The sequence below is a fragment of the Drosophila suzukii genome, chromosome 3 (assembly GCF_043229965.1).
Source record: "Drosophila suzukii chromosome 3, CBGP_Dsuzu_IsoJpt1.0, whole genome shotgun sequence".
Lineage (NCBI taxonomy): Eukaryota > Metazoa > Arthropoda > Insecta > Diptera > Drosophilidae > Drosophila > Drosophila suzukii.
In genome coordinates this window covers 90,459,598-90,486,955 of record NC_092082.1, presented here as the reverse complement: position 1 = coordinate 90,486,955, position 27,358 = coordinate 90,459,598, and the positions used below count along the sequence as shown (strand labels likewise).

Genomic DNA, 27,358 nt, shown 5'->3' with positions numbered 1-27,358 from the left:
AAAGGTATGCCACATCGAAATCGGGATCCAATTCCCCAAGTTACGAAATCTGGAAGTGCACTTTTAGGAAGTGCCTATGTATTTGGTTTCTTTGCATTACCTTGATCTGAATAAATATTAAAAAAAGAGATTTCTCAATTATAAATGCCCCAGTGGAAAACACGAAAACAAGGAGATGTATGTAAACACAGCTCTTAATTAATTCTGTAAACGGGTTATACACGATAAGGCAGAGGGAATATTATTATGAGTGGTAAACACACGGAAGCTGTTTGCCGTCTCTCGACAGCGGCGTCGTTCAACCTGCGAATGACAGAGCCAATCGGAAGGTGTTGGGTGTTATGTGTTGGATGGGAAGGAGGATGTTTGTGCCAATTTCATCGAAATTGCGTAAATGACGTGGCCCATCGAGTGCACCCCATCCGCTCCCCCTCCTCATTGCTCCCCTTGCTGCCCGAAAAGATCGTTTCTTGCCACTTTGAAGCTTTTTTGGCATGTACTTCCCGTCCTTTGATGTGGCGGTTTCGGTCTTCCTCGCGATGGCGAAAGAAATTGTGTTCTTCTAAAGGTGTGTCTACCTGCCGTCTGACATGTATGCAACCCCAACCCCGCCCCAAGTGAATTTTAAGCAAAAACGAAGCAAATTCTTGGAATTATTTAAGTGAATTTCAACTTGATTTTATGAGGGGGAACGTTTTCGCGTTTTGTTTAACCCAGATCAGGTAAACTTCATCGAGGTCAGTTTTAAAGGTCCCTCTATATGTTGGATCTATAAAGATGTTTAGGTTATCTACTTCTGCGAGTGACATTTACTTAAAAATGGCCTGGGCTAAATTTATTTACAATAAAAAATTACTTACTTTGAATATTTAACTTTTAAGATATCTTAACTCAAGAAATTGTGTGATATAAAGTTATAAATATTATTAAGATACTTATTTAATTATGTCAGAACTGAAATTAATAAAGTTTTGAATGAATTTTACTTGAAAAACATGAATCCGTTGTTGCATTTAACCAACTATTTATGTTTTTAAACTATTATTTTATTTTCATTTTTAAATCTTCCTTAATAAATATTTATTTTCTGCTCACAAACACTCCTTCCATTTAATTTAATTTGATTTAAGCGAGCCACACAATTCATTGCATACTTGGGTGCGTTGTGAGATGTTGACCTACTTGTACTTGCCAGGCTATGTAAATAGCTCAGTCTCAGCCGGGGGATATGGGCATTCCCCTTTCCACTTTCTACTTTCCACTTTCCATTTCTGTCCCGCTTCCTGCTGACACTTTCTCCGAGGCTGGGGCACTTTAAGTATTTACTGAGCATAATTTCGCTGTTGGTTTGTCGCCTTTTGCATTTTCTCATTAAGCGCATTTCGCATTTTCCACTTCGCTTTTCGCGCACTTGCACAAAACCAGCTGGCGATGGAGCTGAAGATGAATGTTCTCCGCTTCGGGGGATTTTCCCGCTTTCCCGCTTTCCATTTCCCATGGAAAACCGTGCAGCTTAGTGTCGCAGCGAAACTCCAAACATTCTACTGCAATTATCTGGCCTGGGGGTCAACTGGGGCTCCCTTAGGCGCGGATTTCAGCGCTTTTACGATTTGCATAATTCACACAATCGTATTTTTTTAGGGTTTTTTAAGTGCCATCCTTGGTGGCATTTTTTTTTCTCGTAGCCCAAATGCAGTCGTGTGTTTCGAATACGTATTACTTACTTTCCCAGCTTTCTTTTTTTGGGCCACCGCCCTGCATTGCTCATACGCAGTGTGCGCCACCGAGCAGCAGTAGAGCTGTAATTGACTTGGGCTATGTGAAATTTATTGTGTGCACTAGCTCTGGCTGCTTATGCATGCAAATTGTAATGATGCGAAAATGTAGTTGCGTTGGGTTTTGCACCCAGCATTTTCCCTCGCTTTTCCCCTGGCTTTTCCACTTGCCTTCAGAGATATGTTGCTGCTTTTTGTGAACCATTTTGTGTGTGTTGCGGGCTGTCAACGGAAGTGAGTGGCGTTTTGCTGCTTATGAAAATGAAATTACATTTTTTTGTCGAGTGTGCGGCAAGTGATACTCCCAGCAGACAGCCACGCCCCATTGTTCGGGGCTCTTATCGCCGCAGCTTATTGTTGCACAAAATGTCGCTTGATGTCAGTCATTAAGTTTACTTCCGGAGAATGATTATAATGCTGGTGGTGTGGGCCACTGGGAAATGGAAAATGGAAAATGGGAAATATGGCACAAGGATATGTGTGCACTTATCTGCTGTGATAAATGCGGGTCTGCTTTTGCGACCTGACTTTGACCGTCTATTTTGTATTATTGTTTTGGGTACTCATTTGTTTTCCTACAAGTACAGTTCCCCTGGCTAAATAGGACTAAAGTTGAGGTTCCATAACTCAAGTTTTTATGAGACAATTAAGGGGAGTCGAGCTACCTTTTTTCAGAAACTGTCCAAAGTGGGCACTAAATTACTTATAATGCTTAAAGTTTTTGTTGTAATTGCCTCAATTATATCTGAGTTGATGGTAATCTTCAAACAATTTATTTTAGGAGTTTGGGAAACATTAGGGCGTTACCAAATAATTTGTAAAATGTGTTTACAACAGTTAAGATTATTACTGAGAAAAGAGTAAAAAAAGGTATTTTAAAAAACTTAAAAATGTGCCCAAAAGTAGGCAGTGAAAAATATGTTATATATCGTATTTTCTGGATAGAGTAGTTTAGCATACTTTTAGATACCTTTATATTTTTGTGTCACCCCCGGTAGCTGCTGGATTGATTTATGGCAGCTCCACTGTATCGATAATAAAGCATTTGGCAATCTGTAGCAGGAATGGCCCTGGGCTTTTGTTTGCGCCTTGCTGATTGCAGAAATACATACTTGTAACTGGGTCTCAAGGAAAACAAACAGCGGCTTGAAATCGATGCCATTGGGATGGGTAAGTCACACACAGAGTCTGCGAATCGGACGAATCCCCCCAAAAATACCGCCTTTGCACAGCGGGGAAAACAAATCAATTAGACGGTAAAAAGGAAGCACAAATAGCGGCAAGGAAAGCGCCTAACCAGAACCCACATGTGGATAGGATAGGTTTTCCCCTCTGTTGTTTACTTCGATTTCCAGGCCATGATGATGGCGATCTCCCATGACGACGCCCACTTAATGTTTATCAGTTGGAGGAACGCTATTAACGCCATGCTGATTTATTGCAATTTAATTTGGTTTCAATTTGGGGTTTTAGCCTCGGCAGCAAGTATTTTATTTCACAAATTATGTGCAGACACGACCGGGGCGTGGCAGCGGATTTGGCCAGACTGGGGCGTTTTAGCCCGTAGTCCTGCGGTTATTTATAGCGGTTAACTCTCCCAAGAGGACGGACTCAAAGATTGATTATGGACAGTAAAAAGGTTTTCCAAGCGGTTTTAAGAGGAAGTTTACATTTTTATTTGATTTTTATGGTTCATGCAGGGCATGGGGTATTCTACGTAATAAAAAACATAGAACCAGTTTTGAGTGCTTTTCCCCGCAGGAAGCGAAAGAAGCCTTTTGCCCTTTTCTATTATTATTTGCAACACATTTCGTCCTCTTTGGCATATTTCCAGGAAATATACAGCATAGCTCATAAGTATTTGACTTTCACTCCTCTGCAAAGCATCGCTAAAGGCGAATCTTGGCCGGGGTTTATTGATTTGCTGTTTAATACTTGGCTATAAAATTCAGTCAACCCTTTTTTTGAAGGGTGAGTAGGGTGTAAAAAGTTTACGGAGCAGAATCCCCCGTTTAATTGTTGCGCCGAGTTCAAAGTTCGAGCGTGACAAATAAACCAACAATTAACTTGAACACTCATTAAGTCAACTCCTCATCCATTCATTTGTGCAACCATCCATCCTTCCAGCCTTGGTTTTATGTTGGAAAATATTTGTGAAATTAACACTTTCGTTGTTTCGCATAAGTTTATAGCCTGACAAGCTGGCTCAAATTCAGGCAGACTTTGTGAGCCGGGGAGCAGGCAAATTATAACAATTAGTTGGCAAAAGATGCTTATTGATTTTGCTGGTCAAGTGACACTTTGGGGAATTTGTCAGCATTAAAAGAGGGTCCACTGAACCCCAGATTGAACCTGAGTTCTGAACTATTGAAACCCGGTGTCGGTGAACGCTTGATGAGCTGCCAGAAATCGGCGAAGCTGAAATGTCAACAAACCTGTCCTGCGGCCTCATTACGGTTGGACTAAAGTGGCGGAAGTGCAATGACTTTCAATGCCAAGTGAAATACAATTCTCATATTTTATCGAAAACAAACACGAGTCGGGAAGTGGATCACTGAGAGAAAGTAGTAGGTACAGTATTGTGCTAGGAAAAGATTTCCTTTAAGAAAATATATCTATAATCTATAAAACTATATCACTCGGTTCTAGAAATCACTTATAATAGCGCCTAGAAGTATGCAATGAAAATAAAACTTCTAACTTTTATTATATTGTACCATACTTTTCAACACCTATATAAGTTTTTTCAGTAAGACAACATTTAGCGAGTTTAATGTGGGTCTGTTTTTATATATTTCCTTATAAAAACCTAATCCCCTAAACACAAATTCAGGAAAATAAACTCCTAAAGTGGATTAGCCACCTTCTTAATGTTTCCTAGTACTCCTCTGGTAACATTACTACCTGCTCCATTTCCTCTGCTTTTTCTCACTGCAACTGTCACTGGTTATTCTCGTTGGCAACAAATCCTTATAAATCGCTACGACACATCCAACTAACAGGCGACGTGCCAGATAAAACTCTTGTCAAAAAGTATTTTATGGGCTGGGCCCAAGGATCCGAAGAGGGCGGGGCTGGCAGTAGTCATCAAGGACCTGCGGCCATCCTGCGGCGGATCCTGTGAGCCTTAATAAAATTGACGTTGGAATAGAACCCGGCCAACATTCACAGTGGTCAGTAGCGTTGGCCAATGTGCAAATAATGTTGTTAACTCATTTTTAGCCAAGCCAGCGTCGTTCGGTCCCCATGGTCACATTTGAGCATTTGCGGCCAACTCTCGTTGGCCACTCAAGCACTTGATGGCCTTGTGGGCATTTTGTTTTGTCAACAGAGTGTAATTAAGCCCAGCCACGCGTGTCAGCCGCCTGGAATTATGCTTTAATTTGCATTAAAGCTCGGCAAAGTATAATTACACCTCAGCTTGGAGGAGCCAAAAAAAGAAAAAAGCGAAAGCAGTTCGCACATATGTTGTATTTACTGCCTTGGAGGGCTGGGCAAATACTCAAAGCCCGGTTAACATCATAAACAAGCAGCTCAGCTGAGCCCCAGTCGTTGGGTAAATTTATTCTCGCAAGCCGCTTAGTGCTGTAATTTCCCCACTGGCCAACGCACTCGACAAAGGCAAATTAAATTGCTAAAAAAGCGGGAAAATGAGTTAATATCACACTTGGCTCAGCCAGCCAGTCAGTCCGTTAATGATGCCGCTTTGTGGCCACTAAGTGTTTAACCTTCCAGAATCAGAAACAGGTTCTGAACCCAGAACCCAGAACCCAGACATCGCAGACAAGGACATGTGTCCCATATTTTACATGCGTCAAGTCTCGCCGTTCTGCTGCCTGCACATGCTTAATTTTCCTTGGCAAATAAGCTTAAGACACATTTTTGCGCTAGATTAATGAGTTCTCGGAATCGACGCGCTCTCGCTTTGGCAAAATAATATTTGCGAAAGCAAAGAAAACTGCGGTGGGAGTGAAAATATAGCTTAAAGACAAGCCTTTTATAATATCAGACTTTGAATGCTTAAAGTTAAAACCTTCAATTCTTAAAACTCTATAACAAGGGAATTGAAATCCCTTATAAGGGTGCCTAAAAGTATGCAAGAATAAATGACAAATCAAATGTATTCCTGTATTTTGTGAAGTTTAATATTTAATTTTATGTTTTGGTAGTCACAAATTAAAAGTTTGAAGAGATGAATTCATATTAAGGCACTATTCAAACATATGAAATATTTTTGAACCCTTTCACTATGCTTTCACAAAGTTTCCCTAAAAATGTTATTCATCAAACTTTATGTACACTCATTACTACACCCCCATCCTTCCTTTGAAGGCCAATTTGGCCACTATTATTATATTGGCAGCTGTTTGACTTTTATCAACAAACAGGCCCTGTTTCCTTTTTTCAAATATTTGCTCTGTCACCCTAGAAAATGGCAATTAATTTTGGCCTTTGATGGTCACATTAGCCAGCTCACCAGGGTCACCATTGTTGTAGCTAAATTGTGTAATATTAATATATGCGTTATAACAGGCGACCACATGAGGTCCGGGCTAAAATTAGATGGGAAATCGGAACGTGGGATGTTGGATTGCCTTGAAATGGCAAAAGCAATGGCAAAGCAAAAGTGAGAGGGTCTCATTAGAGCATATGTAATTATGGAGTAATAAGCTGGGAGGCGATGTGTGAAGGCTAAGCCAAGGATGTTATATTTTCCTTTCTCCACCCGCACGAATTTCCCTCAATGGCCAAACAAAATGTGCGGCTGCATAATATACTATCGTTCTATTTCCTTTCCTCCGGCCAGCAAACAAACAAACACAAAATGTCGATTCTTTCAGGAAAAGTCCCTTCAAGTCGGGAAAAATTCGTTCGATTCCGTTTATGTGCGTCGTCTAATGCCCCCAGATCCGCTTTCTCGTTTATTGGACAGCAATGCGCAGTTGGCCATGGTCAATATAGTGTGACATTGGCCAACAACCCAACCATCCCCCCAGTTTTCCTATCCCAATGCAGTTGTAATTGGCATATCTGTGCCAAGCGAACTTAATGTCCAAGTCCTCAACTTTAAGGTGAGACATCAACAGGGTTGCCAAACTCAGCTGTTAACCTTAAGATGGTTTAACAGGGCTGCCAAAGTCAGTTGTTAACTTAAACATGATTTAATAGTGTTAACAGGGGATTTCGTGAGATTTGGCCAATGGAAAAAGCAATCACAATTGTGCCACGGATGACCGCTGGTCAGGCCAAATCCTCGACTAAGCCATTTGAATTGCAAATCATATGAGACCCCTTTTCGGGGTCCTGGGCTCCACAGCACCCCCATACACACGGATTTAAGGAAAATATTGCCAGTTCAACGACCTTTTTATGCCGGCATTTTGCCACAGCTTTCATCTGCTCTTTTTTTTTGACGCCTTCTGTGTGACAGATTACCAAAAGCAAGGTTTGTTTTGAAGTCTATCGGACCCATGTAAAATATTTTTATTTATCTTTCATTGCTGCCAGTTGTCAAAGGCTTGTTAATAGGGGTGTAACAAAATAGAGTCCAATTCTGTTTTGGTAAGGGATTGATTTAATTGTTTATCATTTAGAAAAGGGTTTTAATAATTATGTTTATAGACCTTTTAAAACTATATTGGACACTAGTAAAGTCAAATCATATATTATTTGTTTGTCCAAAGGAAAGTCAATTTATGATAGATCATGAGCTTTATAAGCGAACCAATTTATAACTTTATTTATTCAAATTGAATGTATTCCGCCATCAAGTTCAGCTGTGTAAATAATGGGGAACTGGGTACCGAAATATGAATATAATATTTTTTATTGTCAGATCCAACTATGCGAACAACAAATCAATAAGACTTAGCTGCCGCCACGAGGTTATTGTTACATTCGGCTTTCCCTTCCCTTGCGTAGAAAGATGAAACCCCTTGGCATCGCTCTTTTGTCAACCAAGATGCCATATGGCGCGGCGGATCCTAAAGTCTCCGCTTTTCCGAGGTCCTGCAAAAGAGGACTCATTTAAATAAGCCCGAATTTATGGCACGCACATACGCACGCACAGTGCTTTTGAGTGATTGGCGCGTTTAAGCCCGGCTGTCTGGAAATTGGCTCGGTCGAGGGCTACTTCCGTTCCAACAATGGTGTGATTTATGCGATGGGGTTCGCTATATATACCCTGCCAAGGAAATTTCATTACATTCATGGCGTTCATTTTTATGGCAGGGAACGGCGAACGGAAGTTTAGTTTAATCGAAGTTGTTGTCACGATCTGCCGGGCCCTCTGATTGATTGCCCCTCATTGATAAAGAGTGTTCTGGGCCCATCCCCCCATTTGCATATTTAATGCAATCCATTCGGCCCGGCATAAAAACGCTCGCCTCTTCTTGGATTTTCCTAATTTCCAGCTGCCAAATGACATTCGGCGTTTTATTGTTTTTCTATGCTGCGACTTGAAATGAAGTTGGCTCAGTTCGTTGCTTTTCCATTGCAAAAAGGAAAAACTGTTGGAAATGGAAAATGGCATCAAGCAACAAGCAGCCTCGCCAGCTGCGACTTTGTGACCCTTTCCTCGCAGTTATCCTTTGTTTCATTTCGGTAAGGAGATACAAAAAAATCCTGCTGCAGCTTCTGGGCAAGAAAGTAGTTATTTTTAAGGGGAAAAATGCACAGGGAAAACCTCTTTCTACAAACACAAAATGAATCTTAAATGTGGGTTTTTAATATTTAATTTACTCACTATTTAATGAGTATTTCTAAACATTTTTGACTAAGTAAATGAAATATTTTGAAACATTTTTTGCAGTGACTCGATTAAAGTGAATATCAAAGCATACACCTGCGGCTTTCAAACTCAACAAATACAATAGACAAGTGGCCCATATTCTTTCTATTTTTTCGCACCCACCTCATAAAAATAAATTGAATTGATATTGTTTATTCTCAATACTATAGGAAGTAATATAGCTTGAAGTGTGAAAATGTAAATGTATTTCTTAAAAATAATGTAGTATTATTACAGCACAAGAATGTTTAGGTTATGAGTTGAGTAAAGACATTTAACAGCTTCCAAAAAATGTCTATTAAAAATTCTAAAGATTACTACTTTGAATAGCATTAATATTCAACAGCCCTAAAAACACCTCCACTAAGTAAATCATTTTTATTCGAATTTAAAAAGAAACCCCTAATATCTCATCCCCCAAACGTGGCTAGAATTCAGATTCTTAAATCACATTTTGCGGCATGAAAAATGTATTGCAATTTGCCATTTATTGTAGTACTGCTCAAATGTTAAAATTCAAAATTTTGCTGGCGCTACAGCTGGGTCTTCGATTTGGAATAAATAAATTAGTTTGTGTGTGCTGGCGAATATCATATCACCCACCTCATAAAAGTAGAACGAATTTAAATTGTCTACTTCGCCGGGGTCGCCGCATGTGGAGTTGCCGCCCGCTTCCAAGTCGAAGTCGTGACATGGCGCCACCGTCGTCTGGACCTGGCCCATTGTGGGTATCGCCGTTGGCGCCAGAATCACGTGTGATATCGCAGGTGTGATATATGTCAGATTAACTGCCGCCGTGTCGGGCATGGTCACGCCCCCAGCCCCCTCCAGGCTGCCATTGAACGCCCTCTCCGTGGTGGCGGAGAAGGGGGACACATATCCGGAGGAGGAGGAGGAGGTGGACCCCACCCCGGAGGATTCCAGCCCGTAGTAGAACGAGCTATCGAATAGCCTTAAGTGCAGCATGATTGCGCCTCAGTCTGGCATCGCCTGAAAATAAGTTGAAATTAACAGCAAGAATTAAAAGAGTGCTTAAAAGTGCGTAAATATATCTTAAAATATATGGCCCGACCTCCCCCAGAGGCCTTAAAAACCCATAAATCCGAAAGGAAAAGCTGCGTAATAAATGCTTTAAGCACTTTCGCCAGCAAAATGCAGAAATATTTGCCTCACTTAACCTGGCTTTTGTGTGTAAATTTCAGCCAAACAGCAGGTGCGGGATTGTTGGCCTGTTATTAATATCGCGCATACGCCGGGGGTGACTTGGCACTGGGGTAGGGTGTAAGTGTGTACATACGGCAGGTATCCTGGATCCTGATTCCTTAGAAATTAGTTATGGCTTGTAGGATAACACCAGGGGAATGATACTGTGCGCAATTATCCCAACATTTATTGCCGCTTCCTTGTTGGATAAAGCTCTTGTTGGATAAAGCACACCATTAAAAAGAGGTTATATCATTTAAAATGCAACTAGTCATGTGGATGTATACCTTATCTTTATTAAATAACTTAAAACAAGTGCTACAATAAATTTGTTGTAAAAAACAGTTGGCTTGGGATAAAAAAAGGTCAGAACTTAAAAAGGTTTAATATAATTTTAATTTATAATTGATATTTAATCAGCACAGTAGTAAACCCCTTCTATCTGAGTGACTTAGCTGCGTTCATTGGTTTGGAATAATTTCTGACACCAAGCTCGTGTCAAGTGAACCCCGAGAACGTGTTCCTAATTGTATAGTAAAAGCTAGCATGCGATTTGACCCTCTGGACAGGAATTCGAACAATTAGCAGCCAACAATAGACATTTAAAGCCCAAATGGCAGTGTCACGTTTGTCCGTGGCAAACAAAGGGACTCCTGAACTTTGGCCTCTCCTCTCGGAAATTTATGCATGCATATGTGCCTGCGTCTGGGATCTGGGATCTGGGATCCATCTGTCCATGTTCGTCGCTCCTTGGGTGCAACTTTAAATTGATTAGCCGCAACTTTGCGGGAGGCCCTCGAACGTAGAACGCCGAACGACGTGCCCGAAATTCGCAAATAAATTCTCCTTTAAAATGCGAAAAACTTTTGCTCGTGGCAGCCAGGTATTTGGCCCACTAATGCGGGCACGCAACTATTTGGCCAATGATTTATATTAAAAACACCCGTCTGGGTCGCCACTCTACTCATCTGATCACCTGACTCATTCAATTTGGTCGAGAGCAGCTGCTCAGCGGGATAGTGGCCATTTTCCAGGGGTTTCAGAGGGGTTTGTGGAGTGGGAGGAAGACGAGTGACACCACATGTCGCCGTTTTGGCCTTTGTAAATTTACCATTAGCATCAGAGGGTGTTGTAAATTTACAACCGATTCGATTTATTTTTTAAGTTCTATAGGGAAAACGTTGTCCTATTCTTTTACCTTTTAAAAGAAAACCCATCAGTTAGTCTCAGGTTAAGAAAGTGTCATATGGCTATAAGCAGCTTAAGGCAATTAAAAATTTCACTTTTAAATGCCAAAATATTTTTTTAATATTTTCCTAATCTGCTACCAATCAAACTTACGCAAGTAGCATCACAGAAGAAATTATATAAGTAATCACTCTAAAAACCCGACGATGGCCAGTAGAAAATCCCATAAGCTCAGTCTTTTATGTTTAATATTTACATATGTAAATGGCTCAAGGAGCTTTGAAGTATTTTCAACCGGCAAATCAACCCATTTGAGCTTTGCATAAGTTGGTCTTGGTATTTAAGTTTAAAGGCTGCTGATAATGCGCATTTAATTTGCATGCAAAATAGCCAGAAAAGTGTCTAGTCGGTAGAACACCTCACTCTATAGTCCCCAATCTGATGCTTTATATGTGCGTTGGCCTTGGCAAGAGGATGTGAAAGGGCAGAGCGAAAGCTGGATTTGATTGACATATTTTGAGTAAGCTGTCAGTTGAGCCAACACTTTTTTGGCGCTCGAATCGACTTAAAATACTGCCATTGGCATCTTTTGTCAGAATTTGGCGCTAAAGCCGTCGAGCTGCATTCAATGTGATTGTGAAAACCAGAGAAGCGTTCAAGAGGATTGCGATATAGCGACATCGAGTTGATCAACAATGAATTGAATTGAATTGGGGGGGTTCTGAGTAAAGTGAGCAGTTTAAGAGGTCTACTCCGTACTTTATACTGTCATACTGTAGTTCTTAAATTTTAGATTGAACCAAGTGGGCTTTTATAAAAAAGAAAGTGGTATTTTTACATACAACGGTCACATTATTTATTGCATGACGGCAGTTGTCAAAGGAAAAGTCGAGCGTTTGGAGTCGGAACAATTTCTCAACTGGATAGTAAAGATGTCGCTGCCCCCTTGGAAGATGGACCACCCCTGGATGTGGCTGAGCCAACTGAATCGCAATGGACCTGCCCTAATATTGCGCCACTACAAGCGTAAGCCCGCCTTCCGGCCAAAAGCCCCGGAACCCAAATCCCCTTCAAATCCCCGGGCAGACCCGGTGAAGTCAAAGTTCGAGGCTACGCGTGGCAAGCTGATGCACCTGTTGCGTCGCTTCGATGAGGTGAACTCCATCATCGACGGATCCCGCCGGAGGATCAATCCCTTCCAGCCGGTGGCTTTGATAGAACTGGAGTACGCGGACATCGAGCGTCAGATGAAGGAGGGAATCTACAAATGGTCCGAGTATGACTTCGAGGAAAGCGAGGACGTTTCCAGTCTGGAGAATGCCATGGAGAAACAAAAGCTAGAAGACTAATTGGGATAGATACCCTGTGATCTGATGACTTAAGAGGAATAACCATACATTTACACCAAATCCCCATCTCATCCAGTCTGGAGAATGCCATGCAGAACCAGAAGCTAGGAGACTAATTGGGATGGATACCCTGTGATCTGATGACTGAAGAGGAACACCACACATTTACACCAAACCCTCATCTCATTAAAACAAATAATTGTTTGACATAACACCTTATACAATACCAGACATTAAAACAATTAATATTATACATTAACAAATATGTAAAAAAGGAAAGGGTTTCTGCATAACACCTTTCAAAATATATAAACACATCTCACTATTAAAGTGGTGAGTCTTTAAAATACACAAACATTTTTCGTATACCTTTGTATATAAACACTTTCAACAAAATTATAGACAGCCTGCTTGGGTTTTAACTTTCTTACAAAATACCGTGTGATTATGTGGTAAACTCTCACTTTAAGGTACATAAGTACTTTCAACCAAGTTCAAAACAAAATATTTCTGTTTAATCTCAAACAAATATAATTTATCTCAATATAGCAGGGTGTTTAGGATTAAGTGACTTGGTATTAAGCCTTTAAGGTCGCAGCTCGAGTTTTGTATTCAGATTCGGATCCTTCAGTTGAGTGCTATCTGCGTCTAGCAAATCTCAGTTGCCAACTTGGCAAAGGACCGACTTTCTTTTGTCTTTGTGCTGATGCACTTTGTTTTTCGGCGAACTCTGTGCAACGGCGCGTATGAGTCATAAAAGTCGAAAGCATCTGGCTTTTGTTCTTTTCGAGCCACTTGCAGCATATTTATGTTATGTTGCTGTGCAGTTTTGGACGTTTGGGCATTATATAAACCATTACACTGTCTGCTCCGGAGTCACTTTCAATGTCCTCTATGACAATTGCGAGCATATATTGTCCTGGCTTCGGGGAAAATCGGGGAAAGTGGCGTCGTCATGCTGGCTCAAAATGAAAAATTGATTTCACAGCGAAAAATATGGCAGCGACAAACGGCACAAACTTTATTAGGTCACTTCTTCTTTGTCCCCCTGCTGGCCATCTTGGCCATTTTTTCCATTTTTCCGCCTTATGTTTATGGCTCGGACGTTGCAATTCCCCGTATGCACTTGCAGTTCATGGCAATCAGCGTCATAACGACCCGAGTTTAGTATTTCATTTCAATTTTATGGAGCGTGACGCGTGTCCAAAGGATAATTGTCAGAGGGATTGAGTCGGGGAACAAGAATATATGTTGGGTTTCATATTATTTTCATTATGCTTGCACTCGGTTCTCATTCGATACTTTGATTGCTCCGAGCGCAGACTAATTGACAATTTGAAAACCATTGTCGGATCTCAACGTTCAGACGATGAAAATCCACTTAAGACGCCCCAGTCTCTTAAGTAGCCACTAAATTCAAATCTAAATGACAGACATAGTCGCACGTCGTGCTGGAAAACTGTCTACGAGGCACAGGCAAATTCGAATTGGTAGGCGAAACTGGATATTAGGGCTCCAAATATTTTCCACCCGTGTCTGTCCTCGTTTTGTTTTGTTTTCCCCCAAATTGTAAATAGTCGGGGCGAGCAAATTGAAAAGTTGCAGCCAGCGAGGAAATGGGAAAGTGGCCACGGTGAGTGTGTGTCTACAACTTTTGCGGCCCCTCGGAATGGTCCCCGTTGGCCAAAAATGCCGACTCGTCTTTTCAACGTGGCTGCCAGGCACTGTGGCCCATGGGGCCAAAGTTCTTGGTAAATACCAAATTAAATGGTTAAAGGGTTTAGACTTTCTGGAAAGGTTACTATATTGAATTTGTACAGGGAAAACATAACTAGTTTTTGAAAGTTTTGTAACTTGTTTATTATAATTAAAATTTACTGATTATTATTTTTCATATTCTTTCATTAGGCAAAGATGCAAATATTAAAATGCTTACATTATAGGATTTTTTGTTGAGCTTATGTTTAATATTCTATAATATAATATTTTATAATATCTACATTGGGTGTTGTTTAAGATAAAGGGGATTATATAAATTGGAAAACTTAATGTAAACTTTATTTATTCTTATTTTTATCCATATTATTATAATATTTAAAATACAAAAATATTTAAACGTATTTGATAAGCAATCAAATATAAATATTTTACTTATCCTTGGGTGATATTTGAAACCCTTTGATCTTTTGGTTATTATCTAAATATTTATTATTAGCTTTTCTCAAAACAAATATTCTGTAAAGACAATATTAACTTTCTAGGCCTACAAGGTACAACCATTTATTCTTCTCTTATGTTGACTTCTCTAATTGAATTAGTAAAAATTTAATTTAATTTTCCCTGGCTTTAAAGCCCGAAAAATATCACCACAGTGCCCTGACGCCATTGAATGGCATTTTATTTTATTATTGCACACAGCATGCTCGCTGGCTGCTTGTGTATTTATATTCAAATTTGTAGCACCTGTAAAACAGTTTGCGAAACAATGAAGACGCCGCCAGACTTTCGACTTCGGTGAGGGAATGTCAGCTGCTCCAGTCCTGCCCCATAAACCTTTCTTCTTATTTATATATTTTTTGGCCAAAAGTTAGACAAGTGTATGTAGATGGAAAATGTGTTTGGGGCAAAATTGCGTCAAAACATTTGCCACACGAGATTAAGCTGCCGAGGTCCATGATATGTTTAAAGTTTAAAGTTTGACTTTCTTATCGGATAGCCAGCCCAGACATTATTATGAATGAAATGGGGGGCAGAATTTGAAGGGCGCGTGCTAAGCCAAGACTGAAGCAGAAGTCTAAAGCCATAGACATGCGTTTGTTTGTTTTCGCCAGCCAATCAGACAAAAGAAAAGCTCAGGCCAAAAGAATTGCGTATACGACGTGTTGCCTTGACACCTGGCGTGGGCAGCTGAGCCATTTGCCGTTGCCACTTTGGCTGCCTTCTAAATTTAAGCAGAAGAGCCCAAGCATCGAGTTGCAAAACAATACCCATTTATTATGAGTGTGTACAATATATTATAAATACTCTTAACCCCGTCTATCTATCCATAAGTCTGCCTGTCTGTCAAGTTTCCCGAATGTGGCAACACACTTAGCCATTTGATTGATATTTGGCAACAAAACCTAAATGACAAGGCCCCGAAAATTGATATCTATTGTTGCTTTCTACCCTTTCTTTTGTTTTCCTTACTCTGACCATCTCGAAAAGGTGTCATAAGTCGGTGAAAGTAATTAATTCGAATGTCGGGTGAAGGAATGCCCAGGTCTATTAAGTCAATTATAAATAAATTATGCCTTTGCCCCCGGAAAAGTGCTGTTACCTGCGCAAAAGTAATCGCCAAGTGGCTGGAGGGTGTTAATTAACCGAGAAGGGGAAAAATAAAGGAGGAAAGCCCCGCGTTCTGCTGGGAAATTATTATTATTTATGCGTATTCCAGGTATGCACTGCAAGTAATTGTTTTGCGGGGTGTAATAATAAATATCCATTTAGTTCGGGCCCTCAAGAAGATGCCAAGGGACTAAGGACTAACCTCAAAGCATTCGGCATTCGCAAATATTCAACAGTTAAATCACTTAGCTGATGGGTTCTACTAGTTGGCTAATGAAAACCAAATGCCACGAACGCTTAACCACAGCGCCCCGAGGTCTCTCCATCATCAGGCGTGTATATAGTATATATAGTAGACATCAGGAGTGGGCTGTATGTATAAATTATGCAGGGCACATACATCGCTAACTGCTGTGAGAGCAACGCGTTCTGTGCTAAGTAGAATTTTGAACTTGACTTAATTAGACGCAAATGCAGAAAATAGAAAACGCCGCAACCGCAACTCCCAGGCGAATTCGAAAACGATGGCAGAGATGCCAAGTCTGGGTTATAAACCAGCTATGGTTTATTAATATGAATCAGTCCTAGTATTTAATACAAATTTTTATTTAATTCTTAAATCATTTTTGCTCCTAATCAGTGAGTAACTACGAGAGAGCTTGGTAAACTCCAGTAACAATATTATCTGAACTTTATGAACTTTTGAAACCGCAAATTTAGTTACAACAGATAAAACATTTTTTTAGATTAATCTAATATAAATTAATAGCAAAATGTCATTACCAGAACAATTGTGGGTGGATAGGCTCAAAATTATTCTAAAATTGATTACAAAAGTTAAAATAGCTAAGAAAGAAAAATAAATTTAAAATGTAAAACAGCATTATTATGCCCACAGAAAATACACCATTCGCGAGATTATCTACGAGTAAAAAAACAAATTCGGAAGAAGGGAAAAGGAACTTTAAAATTCCAAACTGAGTTTTTATGACCGCTATAAGCTTATTTAGGCAGATTATCTACGGGTATAAAAATACTTTTAGGACCTCCGCCCACAAATAATTTGTATTGAAGGCGTCTTGGCGAATTCTATAACAAATATAGCTGGCAGGAAAAAATGCAAATTCAAGTTTATAGTTCGCCCATCAGGGATCACGCCCAATCGGGGGATTCGCGGGAAGAAGGACCTTCCTGGTGGGAAAAAAGAGCCAAGTAAGCAGCTCCACTGAAGAAGAAGTCCTGTGAATGCTCGGAGAAAAGCGCGTGTCATGGTGTCCTGAGTTAGGAGCCCCATGCCTATCGCCCCCAAAGGCCGTCGCTCGTTAATTAATCAAAATACTTACTGAAGCTGCTGTCAGCGGGTTTCCCCTCCAACGACCTCCTTTTTTTGTGGCCTGGTCAACGAACCTTCTTTTGCATGGAAAACTGTCGCAATTAAAGTCACGCGCTTTTATTTAATTAAAAACCGAATATTGCAACAAATGCTGCGGCCAGGAAGTGTCCAGAAGTCCAAAAGTCAAAAACTCAGAGGCTATGTAAAGCAATTACGAGTGTGTATTCCCGGCACAAATAATAAAGTAATACAACTTGCAGCCAAAACGTCTCCGACGCAAATTGAAAATTTAATTTGGCAAAGGGAAATCAAAGTGGGCACGGGGCCAGATGAGCAAATAAGTCAACGGCAGACAAGTCAACGGGCGGGCCAAGTCTCTCTTTTGGCCAAAAGGCAGAAAGATTGACACCTACCACGTCGATTTCAATCAGCCGCCACACGTGGGCCACCGGGCATTGCAGACATTCGGGCCCCCTGTAATTATCGAAGGAGCGCCCCTGGGTGTGCGGCACAAAGCACGCATTTTAATTTGACAGAACCAATGAACTTGGAAATCAGAAGGCGCCAAAACTTAAAGACAACTCATCGCGTCTTTTTTTTGAGAGAGCACCGGGAGAAAATGTGTTGGGTTGGTCTAGAGATCGATGAAAACCCTTCCTATCGGAGTTTTCTCTTCAATAAGATTTTATTTTATCCTATCCTTTTTCCTGGAAAATCTTATAAACAATTGTGTTAAGGTGAATTCTTAGAAAATTATGTGGATCAAAAGCAACGTTTCAATTACCAATCCATTCAATTTTGTCAGCAGAAACAAAAATTAACTTTATGACAACTAGGAAAGCAGATATTAAGAAATGTAATAGATTATATATTTTCTGAGTATATAAAAATAAACAAATTAAGTAGGGCTTCAGAAAATATATATATCTTACATTTATATATTTAAAATGCGTAGCTTTCCTAAAAAATATTTAAAAACAATATACTTACCAAAAATATAAAATACATATTTTAGAATCGAATTTAAAGTTATTAGATAAATTGTGAAACTTTAGCAGGTATTATACATTCCAAAAAAATATATACTTCTTTATTTTTGCGAAAGGAACTAACTTCAAAGGGTCTACCTACATCGGAAAGATGTCATAGTAAATATAATACTTCTCAAATCTTTGAAATGCTGTTCTTAATTTAAGCTGCCTTTTTTCTCCCAGTGCCTGTTTTGTTTTCGTTGGGGATTTCTGGAAATGCTGTCAATCACTGGTAGGCGGTGCGATGATTCGGCGGTTGGCGGTAGGCGTTGGAGAGGCAGAAGGGCAGGGCGGGTCGCAGACATATCACAAATCGCTCGAGTGTAAAATAATTTGTCTCGATTCCCTTCTGCCTGAACAAAATCAATAAACGCGGCTCCGCAAAGCGCCTCCAATCGCCAATCGGCAAGATTCGCAATGATTCGGCAAGATGTGCTGCAAATGCCATTTTCGGCATTTCGGCAATCACCGGCAATCGAAGTGAGGTCCTGGTCTGGGCTGGGCTGCTCTCATTAGAGCCGGCACCTGGTGGTGTCAGGTGAGTGGAGCTAGGAGGACCTCCCCATCCCCGAAAGCCGCATAATTGCGACGACTTCTTGGTCTCGAAAATCCAGGGAATCGGTGCTTCTAATGCCTGGCACGTACGCGCCGACGACTGCAAATGCTTACTACTTACTCCTTTCATGTGGGCTCAGGTCCTCAGTTCTTGCCCCATCCTGCTGCCCCTTCACCTGGCACTCTGCTCTGGAGGCCAGGTGTCTCACCTTTGATTGCAGCACTTTGTCCGCACACACAATCAACCAGATGTAAATACAATTGGGCGACAAACGTGCATGACTTTTGCAATGTTTGTTTTAAGCACCTCTCAAAAAAGTTAAGTTCTAGGATCTGCACAAGATGTGGCTTGCTTTTAATTTAAAATAGAAGGGGGGTTTTTAAAACTTTAGTAATTATTAAGGAAAATATACCTACAGCTGTGGTGTTATTATAGGTGATATTATCATGCTTTCCTAATAAATCAAAAACCTTTTTAGGGCATTAACTAAAAAAAAATGATTGAGGACCTACCATTAACGCTGTCCTTTTAAATAAATTAAATGTGACTGAACAAACTTATAAACTTTTCAAGGATCTTAACAAGATAAAACATTTTTTTATTATTTTTCAAATTCATTAAAAATGTAGAAATATAGCTTTGGCATATAAATATGCTTCCAAAAACCTTTGCACATTTTTTTATTACCAAGACTAAGCTCATTTAGATTTTTCCTGTGCAATCCAACAACTTTGGTAAACAAATAAACCCATCAAAGTTCATCTGTCATGAGCACATAAACATAAAATGTGATGGATCACGTAGTTTGTGACTATTTATGGATCAATATTTGAATTGCATAAAGAAGACAATCTAGAGAATAAAAAAAAACCATAAAACAAAATGAGCCAAGCTGGCGTATAAAGTACATTTCCGGATGTGGAATGTATACATAAAGGAGGGGAGTATTAAGGAAAGTTTTGTTTGTTACTGTGAATACTGCGAAAGTGTGTATAACTAAGGTCCAACTTTCAGTGAAGTTTCAATCTCACTTCCTGCGGATCCTGGAATACTGGGATCCTTTCACTCATAATTCATAAGTCACTCTGTTGTCAATCTTTCCCATCGATTAGCGCTGGGGATTGATTCAGCCAGCTGCACAAGCTCTTCAAGGGCTTTCACCCCTTGGAAGCACTTCGCATTTTCCCCAGGAAAAGTTTTTGCATTTAAATAAGTTGCAGAAAAGTTAACTATTTCAATTTTGTCACACAGAGAGTATCAGAAATATCGAAACTCTGTTCGTGTGAATAACACCATAAATTAAATGTGGATGTTCAGCTAAAGTTTCTATGGAAAATTCAAACAAATTTCGATTTGCGCAGAGTTGGCAGGAACCATTTACGTATGACATTCAATCTGCGAATTAATTTTTGCAAAAATTACCACGAAAACACATTGCTTCTGGCGCTTTATCTATTGTTTGCTATTTTTGGCACGTTGCGTGGGGTGGATTTCAATTTTTGTTTCGTACACCCACGCATCGAAAAACATCAGAAAACAAAGTGCGAGTAACATCATCTTTTTGGCCAGCTGTTGGTATTGTTTTTGGGCCATTTTGGTGTCAGTTTTTGTTATTGCCAGTGGGCCAAATTGAACCTGCTGCCAGTATTCAACCTGTTTACATGTGTCCGCCTTATCGCTCATCACCCCCTTTTCTCTTTTTTTTTTGTGTGTCCTAGTGAAAGCCTAATTAGACAGCTGGTGGCACCGATAAGGGGGCTTGATAAATTCGACCCTGGCCTATCTGAGATTTATGTGACATGTTAGCTGGGACATGAGGTCCTGGTTCCTGCGGGTCGAGTAAGAAAGAGAACTGAACTTGAAAAATGTCCCCGGATTAAGATAAGGAATATGTCTGCAGTCAACTAATTCTTTGTCTGGCTATCTTTTGGCTTACAAGTTTTATTGAGTTCTTATGCTAGCAGTGAAACGCTTAATAGATATTTAATATGTATTATTAAGTGTGACAAAAAACTAATTAAATAAATATTTTCAGAAGAAAATAGAGGTTAATATATGTTAAAATATGGGCATTCAACTGGGAACATTTTATCTCATTAATTTGGGTAATGAACTGTAGGGCACAAGTCAATTTGGACTTTAAACTTGTGATTAAATACACAAGAACCAACAAACACAAATATGTTTATATTATTATATTATCATAAATAATTATCCCCGCTTTAAAGATGTATTGATTCGATATCCACATAACATTAATGGTATTCAGTGGCACACTTTAATGGAACTTCTCCCATGGGCTTTTAATTCCGATTAAAAATGAAGTGTATATATTCTATATAATTTAAATAAGTAAACCTACGTCTGCTTGAAAAGACATCGAGATAATAAATGGCGAGGCAGTAACAGTTAAAAATTATTGAGGTGTCAGGCGCAGCGATTTATGCATAATTGCACGGCCAATAAAACGAATGAAACCGGCGTTAAAATGTCAGCAACGATTATTGGCCCCCAGCCACTTGGATAATTAAGCCCGCTGAGTGCTTGAATTAAAAGTAAATTGTTATGTTAAAGCCTTTTCAGCTGACGTCGAAAGGCGGAGCGCCGACACATCATTAAAAATGTGGCTGGCACAGCAGAAAGGTGGGAAAGTGGGGCACAGGTCCTGCGGCAGACAGCTCAGACAGTCGTCCTTGCAGGGATATGGACTCATAGACCCAGGGACTGACAGACAGACTGGCAGTCAGCACATTATAGGTAATCACAATATTTATGTGCGTTTAACGAGACACTCGGCAGGCGAATTCTGTTGAAACAAATCATTGACAGCTGGCACAGCAGCCCCACATTTGCGGTGGTCTTCATTGTGTTTTGCAAACTTTTTCACGCAGCCTCCCTGTTTTAAGACATTTGTTTTTTGTCCTTTTATTGCTAAGGAATTTTCCGCAATAAATCAGATCTTTTTTTCTTTTTTTTTTTCTTTCCAGCTTCAATTGAAATCTCCCTGGAGTCAAAGCGTAGGCACATTAAGTTGACAAATAATGGCAGCCAAAACAAATTGAATGTGAATTGTGCAAATTATTTTTAGGAATATTTTATTAAATTCGGATTAGGCCCTAAATATGTTTTTGATTGCCATGCAGCGATTTCTAACAAGCAAAAAGGCTGCTGCAATTTGTATTTAAATGTTGGCTATTGTTACAAAGCAATTAGCAATTAACAAGCACATATTTTTTGTTGGGCATTTTGTTTGAAAGTTGTAGAGAGCATATTGCCCTTTTTATGCTGAATTTAAAAAAATAAACCCCTAGATACATTTAAAAGAATGTTAATCATTCCCCCTAACGAACTTTGGTCCTAGGCACTGGCATTGTGACCCAATTTCCCAAACGATTTAACTTGAATAAACAAATTAGCTACATTTATTTGCATTCTGGTGAGCAGAACAACGAAACAGAATGTAAAAGATTCAATTAGGCACATTAGAGTGGCAACAAATCAGCGGCACATTCAGCTGAGATGATAAACTTTGGGCGGAAGTTTCCGGCAGGCGGTGCAGCATACGAAAATACATTCGTGGGGAAAATGGGGAAGTGGAAATGGAAAAGTCGGGGAAAACTGATAGACAGTCTGTCGGCGTATCTTTTCTGCAATCATCGATGTGTGTGCGAGTTTTGCCAAGTAACGTGGCCGTATAATAGACAACTTCCTGTTATTGGAGACCCATCCCATGTAAGGGACCCTCCCTTTTTTATTTCGAACCAGCGGCATGTAAAATTTGTGGAGTGCAAAGAACCCCCAAAAAGTCAACAAATCAATGGCGAAGTTTCAATTTTTTTTTGGGTCCCCTTTTATGTCTTGCATACACGTAAAGTTGCGATTAGTCTGGAGTTCAGTGATAAATGTATACAAATAAATTGGGGGATTTTCTTCCTCGATAAGAAAGTAAAGAATGGTCCCTTTTTTTAGGTCTACTGTTTGGTAGGTGTCTAGATTTTCGATAAACTTATGTGGAGCACTTTTGACTTTAATAGCTCTCCAGGTTTTCAAGATAGGTTCTTAAAGCATCTATAACTTAATTTTTATTTCATTTTTATTACCAATAAAAAACCACCCTTCGCTTCCACATTTTGATTTATGAAGTATGCACAAGCAGCTGCTAAAGAACAAATATAAAACCAAGAATATCATAATCAATGCATCAAAAATGTCAGTGCCTGGAAATTGAAACAAACCAAAGCTACAAATGCCATTTGCAATTTTACACGCACGTATCTCTGTGCAAATATGTATCTTGGGAATGAAATGGGATGGTGTTGGGTGTTGGGTGTTGAGTTCGAGGACTGGACTGTGCAAATAGCGCTCATACGTGATATGGCTGGCACTTCCATTGCATACATCTGGGCTAGCTGTCTTGAGCTGGGGTCTTCCCTCTCTCACTTTTGCCTAATGTTTTTGACGTGAATGGGTTGGGATGCAAGTGAATATGGTCGTTTGGGAGCTGAAAGGGATTTCTGGTTCAATTCACACAATATCTTCCAAGGAGTTGCCGAAGACAGGAGAGTTTCAAGCTTTAACTATCACAGTGTTACACAGAAAAAATATTTCTTAGGTTCTAAAAAGATTTTCATAAATTGGAAGAGTACCACAATGATTTCTGTGCTTCGACATTTTCTAATTAAATTTAAATAGTGTTATTATCAAACTTGAAATTACTAATATAAATATTTAGGATCTAAAAAGGTATATTAGAAAATATCAAATTTTTTATTATAAGAGTTTATGTTTTCTTTGGATCTTATCAAACTACTTTCGATATATTGATATTTTTCATGTCATAAGCAATAATCCAAATTTGTTCCAAGTGCAGTGTTATTTATGCGGACTTTCCGGGCCTATTAACGACACACAAGGACATGATTAGTCTGGGTCCGGGGTCCTGAGTCCAAACTTATAAGCTCGTAAAAATGTGTAAGAGGAGACCCCGCATATGCTGCCCGGATTGCATGTCAACGCTGGCCACGGCCAAGTCAACAACTTCATAAATATGTCGAGCATGTGTAGCTCGGATGACTGACCCCATCCCCATCCTCAGCCATCCCCAACCTCGATTCCAATCCACAAAACTCAGACCCTCTGGCAGAGATTTGTGCCACATCATCGCTCCTAGCTGACCATTTTTACGCTTCCGTCTAACAACAAAATGGCATTAAACGCAGATCAATCACAATCAACACCGCTGACCCACATATATATCCAGTATATCCTGTGTATCCCATATATCCCCGTAAAGATACATGACTTGTGGTTGTGGGGAAAGAAGGAGATTGATTTCGAGTCGGGAATCGGGAATGGAGTTGTCCTCAACGACTGACTGCTCATAACCGACTTTGTGGCAATGGTTTCCCTTTCTTTTGTGGCCTGAAAAGTTTCCCATTTGCCACAGAATGTATATGCCCTTTGTGCTTCGCTATTTTGGCAACTTCCGCACTTGCTGGGAAAAACAAAACTTAAGTTTTTCCTCGCCAACAAGTGCACTTGTTCAACTTTATTTTGCCTCAATTTCGCTGTTTATTGGCAAACACCATTGAAGCCGCGTTTCAGAGCCAAGTGGCCATCGTGGTTGCGCCCCTTTCTTGTTGGCTAGTGTAACCGCCACTTGGGAAACAAATTGTCAAACTATACATTTGCCGAGGTAAATTTAATTTTCTGCCAAGTTGAAGAGACTTCGCCTTGGTTTATTCATGCACATCAGTCTGGCTTACACTTGATAACTCAGCTGTAGTTGAGGTCTTTCAGGTTGAAGTACATTTATTTGCACAGCTTGCGGACATGCTCGGTAATTTAAATGGGTCAAAATGTAGCTGACAAAATTGCTCACCCATTTAAAGCTATATTAATGTACCCAAAAGAATGTTGGTAAATTAATAGAGGGTTTTATCTTGCCACTCCTTGCTGTTTCCCTTTTCTAATTACTTTTCCTTAACTTCAGCTGCGTTTCTTGACATTTTCTGTATTTAATTTAACTGAGAACCTTCATGTGCCAAGTAGCATATTTTAATCAAATTTAATAAACTCTTTGCATGTTCAAAACTAAAACTAACAACTTCAACGAAGCGTAGCTGAGGTTGAATGTAAGCAACTAAATGAAAACCCTTTTCAAGTATCTTAAGCAATTTTCCTTTGAAATTCCTAAAATTCTTTGAGTCAAATGGCCAAGACAAAAACATCAAAAACATTGAAAGATAAAATAGTTTTAACAGGAAATTAAGTAATTGAATAGATATAGTACAATAAATATTTTGTTTAGTTTCCTAGTCATTTGCAATATTTATCTAAGCATCAAATAGCTGACTTCTTTTAAAAATCATACAAAAATCCGGTTTGATAATCCATTTTTTCTCATTAAGGCAATGTGAATAAAATAAATTTTATGTCAGCTTTGCCTCCAAACGAAATTCCATCGACCCGTTTAATAAAATTTCATGTAAAAACAAAATTATTTCCCAAGTGGGCAAAGCCTTTTTTGTGTCTAGTAAATAAAATAAATATTTAATTTACCTAAAAGCTAGACTGATTTTTTCATTGGGCATAACTAACTAAAATTCAGCTTGTCACTTACAACATACATTTTAAATTAGTCCCTAATGAAATTCTTAATGGCATTTTTTTCACCTAATGAAATTGAATAAAACGTTCAACTAATAAATATTGCAAGTACAATTAAGCCAAATTAAGTGTTAATTGTGATGACAGGGTGGCTATTAAATCCTAATGAAATTCCGACCACTCTTTCAATCAATTAGCGATCGATTTGCTTGCATTTTGTTGGCTAAAATGTACGATTTTGCGAAAAACCAATTGCAATCCTGGTGTAACATGCATAATTGAGTCGCAGTCGTCGTCGCCGTCGCCGAATGGAAATCCAGGCGAACAAATTAATTGGCGAGCTTAGCATGATTTCGCATTCAAATGTTAAGATTAATCACTGTCAACTAAATGCGAACGAATGCATACAGTAAGTTGGAATTGAAATTGAACAGATACAGATACTTAAGCTAAGAGGGAGCCATAGAGTCCAAGGCATGGCGCTTAGTAATTGTAATTGCGCAATCGCGGCGCGATACTCACTCAATTCACTTGCCGTGGCATGAATTGCAATTGCAATTCCAATTGAATATTGTCCACTCGAGATGGAAATTGAAATTACACTTTGGATTCGAATTCAAATTCAAATTCAAATGGGAATTGAGTTTGGTGTTGAAAAATGTGTTGGACAAGCGCCGCTGTCAATTGGCCAGCGATTTCACTAGGTTTTTCGCTTGGTCAGGTTGTCTTGTCTTACAAGTTTATCACGAAGATGCACACGCGATGGCTTGATTTATATGCCAAGTTAATTGTTAATTTATTTGTTATGGAAATTAATTAATTAGATTTTTTTTGGTAAATAATATTTTATTGTTCACTAGACTCCCTTATTTGTTGACACTTTTCACGCACTTAACAACGAGATTTTTGGCCCCGCAGCGCTGAGAAATTTCGCGTCTGGCTCAAACAAAATTTCGCATTGAACTGAATTTCTGTGTGTGGCATCGTCGTGCGGATTTTCCTGTTTGGGCTGCTGCTGCTGCTTCTGATGTTGCTGCTGCTGGTGTTGCTGCTGCTGCTGCCGCTGGTGGTGTTGCTGGTGTGCCGACAACGGCAACACGAAGGCACACGACAAGTGACCTGCCTGATTTCACCCCACATTTAAGTTAGCCGGCTAAAGAAGCCGACAACTGAACAAATCGGAACAGCTGTTTTTTGTTTATGTTGCCGAACTCGTTTCTGGTCGGAAGCACCAGCAACATGCAGCAGATATTGCTAGCCATGTTGCTGCTGCACTTGACCAAACCACACGGATATACGCAGTCGAGTGTTGAGTTAATATTTATGGCCAGTTGACCAATTAATTATTGTTCACTAGCCGGATTCAAGGGGCTAATATAAAGCAGTGTAGAGGTTGTAGCAGCAACATGTTGCTGCCAGCTTTTTGTTGAGCAACATTAGGCAAGGCACGAGCTTTCTTATCACCTATTGATAACTACAATATAAGGTAAGCTTATTAACTAACATTATTTTGAAAACAAGTTATAGATAATTTCAAATATTTAGCGACTAATACGTTTTATTAATACATTTTCGATTTAAATTTGTAAGCATATGATAAAAACACATCACAAAACCTACCTCATAAAGGCAATCAGTGCACTTCCTTTAAAATTACATCACCAGGTTTATGACTTTAATTGATTCAACTGAAGGGAGGCAAAAACAGTTCTGCTGACCCAAATACCAGGAAATTGTATTTTCATTTCATTCAGTTTTCTGTGATGAGCAAAAAACGTTTTTAAAAAACAACACGTACCTCGCTGATCTTCAGTGCGTATAAATAATGGGCAACATAAAGAAATGCTCCGTTCTGGATTCGTGACAAAAAGCCATCAAAATTCAGAAAACAATCATCAACAATCAAAGTCGAGTCGAGAAGTAATTTTTTATTGAAAAGCCGAAAACAAAACAGAACAAAGCGACAGCAGCTGCATTTATGAGAAGGCAAGTGAGAGACTCGATTCGAATCGTATCGAATCGCGAAATTTGTTGGATACTTTGGCAGCATCGCATAAATAAGCAAATTTATTTGTATCATATCTGTAGAGGCAATTTATTTCGTTGTACCATTTATTTATTGTGAACATTTTGTCATAAAGCACACGGCCCAGAAAGAGTGAGAACGGGCGGAAATTCTCGCTCGTCATGTTCGTCT

At 39.5% G+C, this 27,358-nt stretch overlaps 2 protein-coding genes across 2 annotated transcripts in view; one reads left to right on the top strand and one right to left on the bottom strand.

The window, feature by feature from the left end:
- Positions 1-26,256, bottom strand: part of CCAP-R (Crustacean cardioactive peptide receptor) — a 40,229-nt gene extending 13,973 nt beyond the window's left edge. The window contains 2 exon segments of the mRNA XM_070996413.1: positions 9,169-9,555; positions 25,684-26,256. Coding sequence (XP_070852514.1) covers positions 9,169-9,531 — 363 coding nt within the window. The 5' untranslated portion in view covers positions 9,532-9,555; positions 25,684-26,256.
- Positions 11,889-12,305, top strand: LOC108016310 (uncharacterized). Its single transcript, XM_017082944.4, has one exon. The coding sequence runs from the start codon at positions 11,889-11,891 to the stop codon at positions 12,303-12,305; it is 417 nt and encodes a 138-aa protein (XP_016938433.3).
- Positions 26,257-27,358: the final 1,102 nt, after the last annotated feature.

Excerpts from the sequence above, each read along its gene's own strand:
- LOC108016310 (XM_017082944.4), top strand. The coding sequence starts at position 11,889 with ATGTCGCTGCCCCCTTGGAAGATGGACCACCCCTGGATGTGGCTGAGC.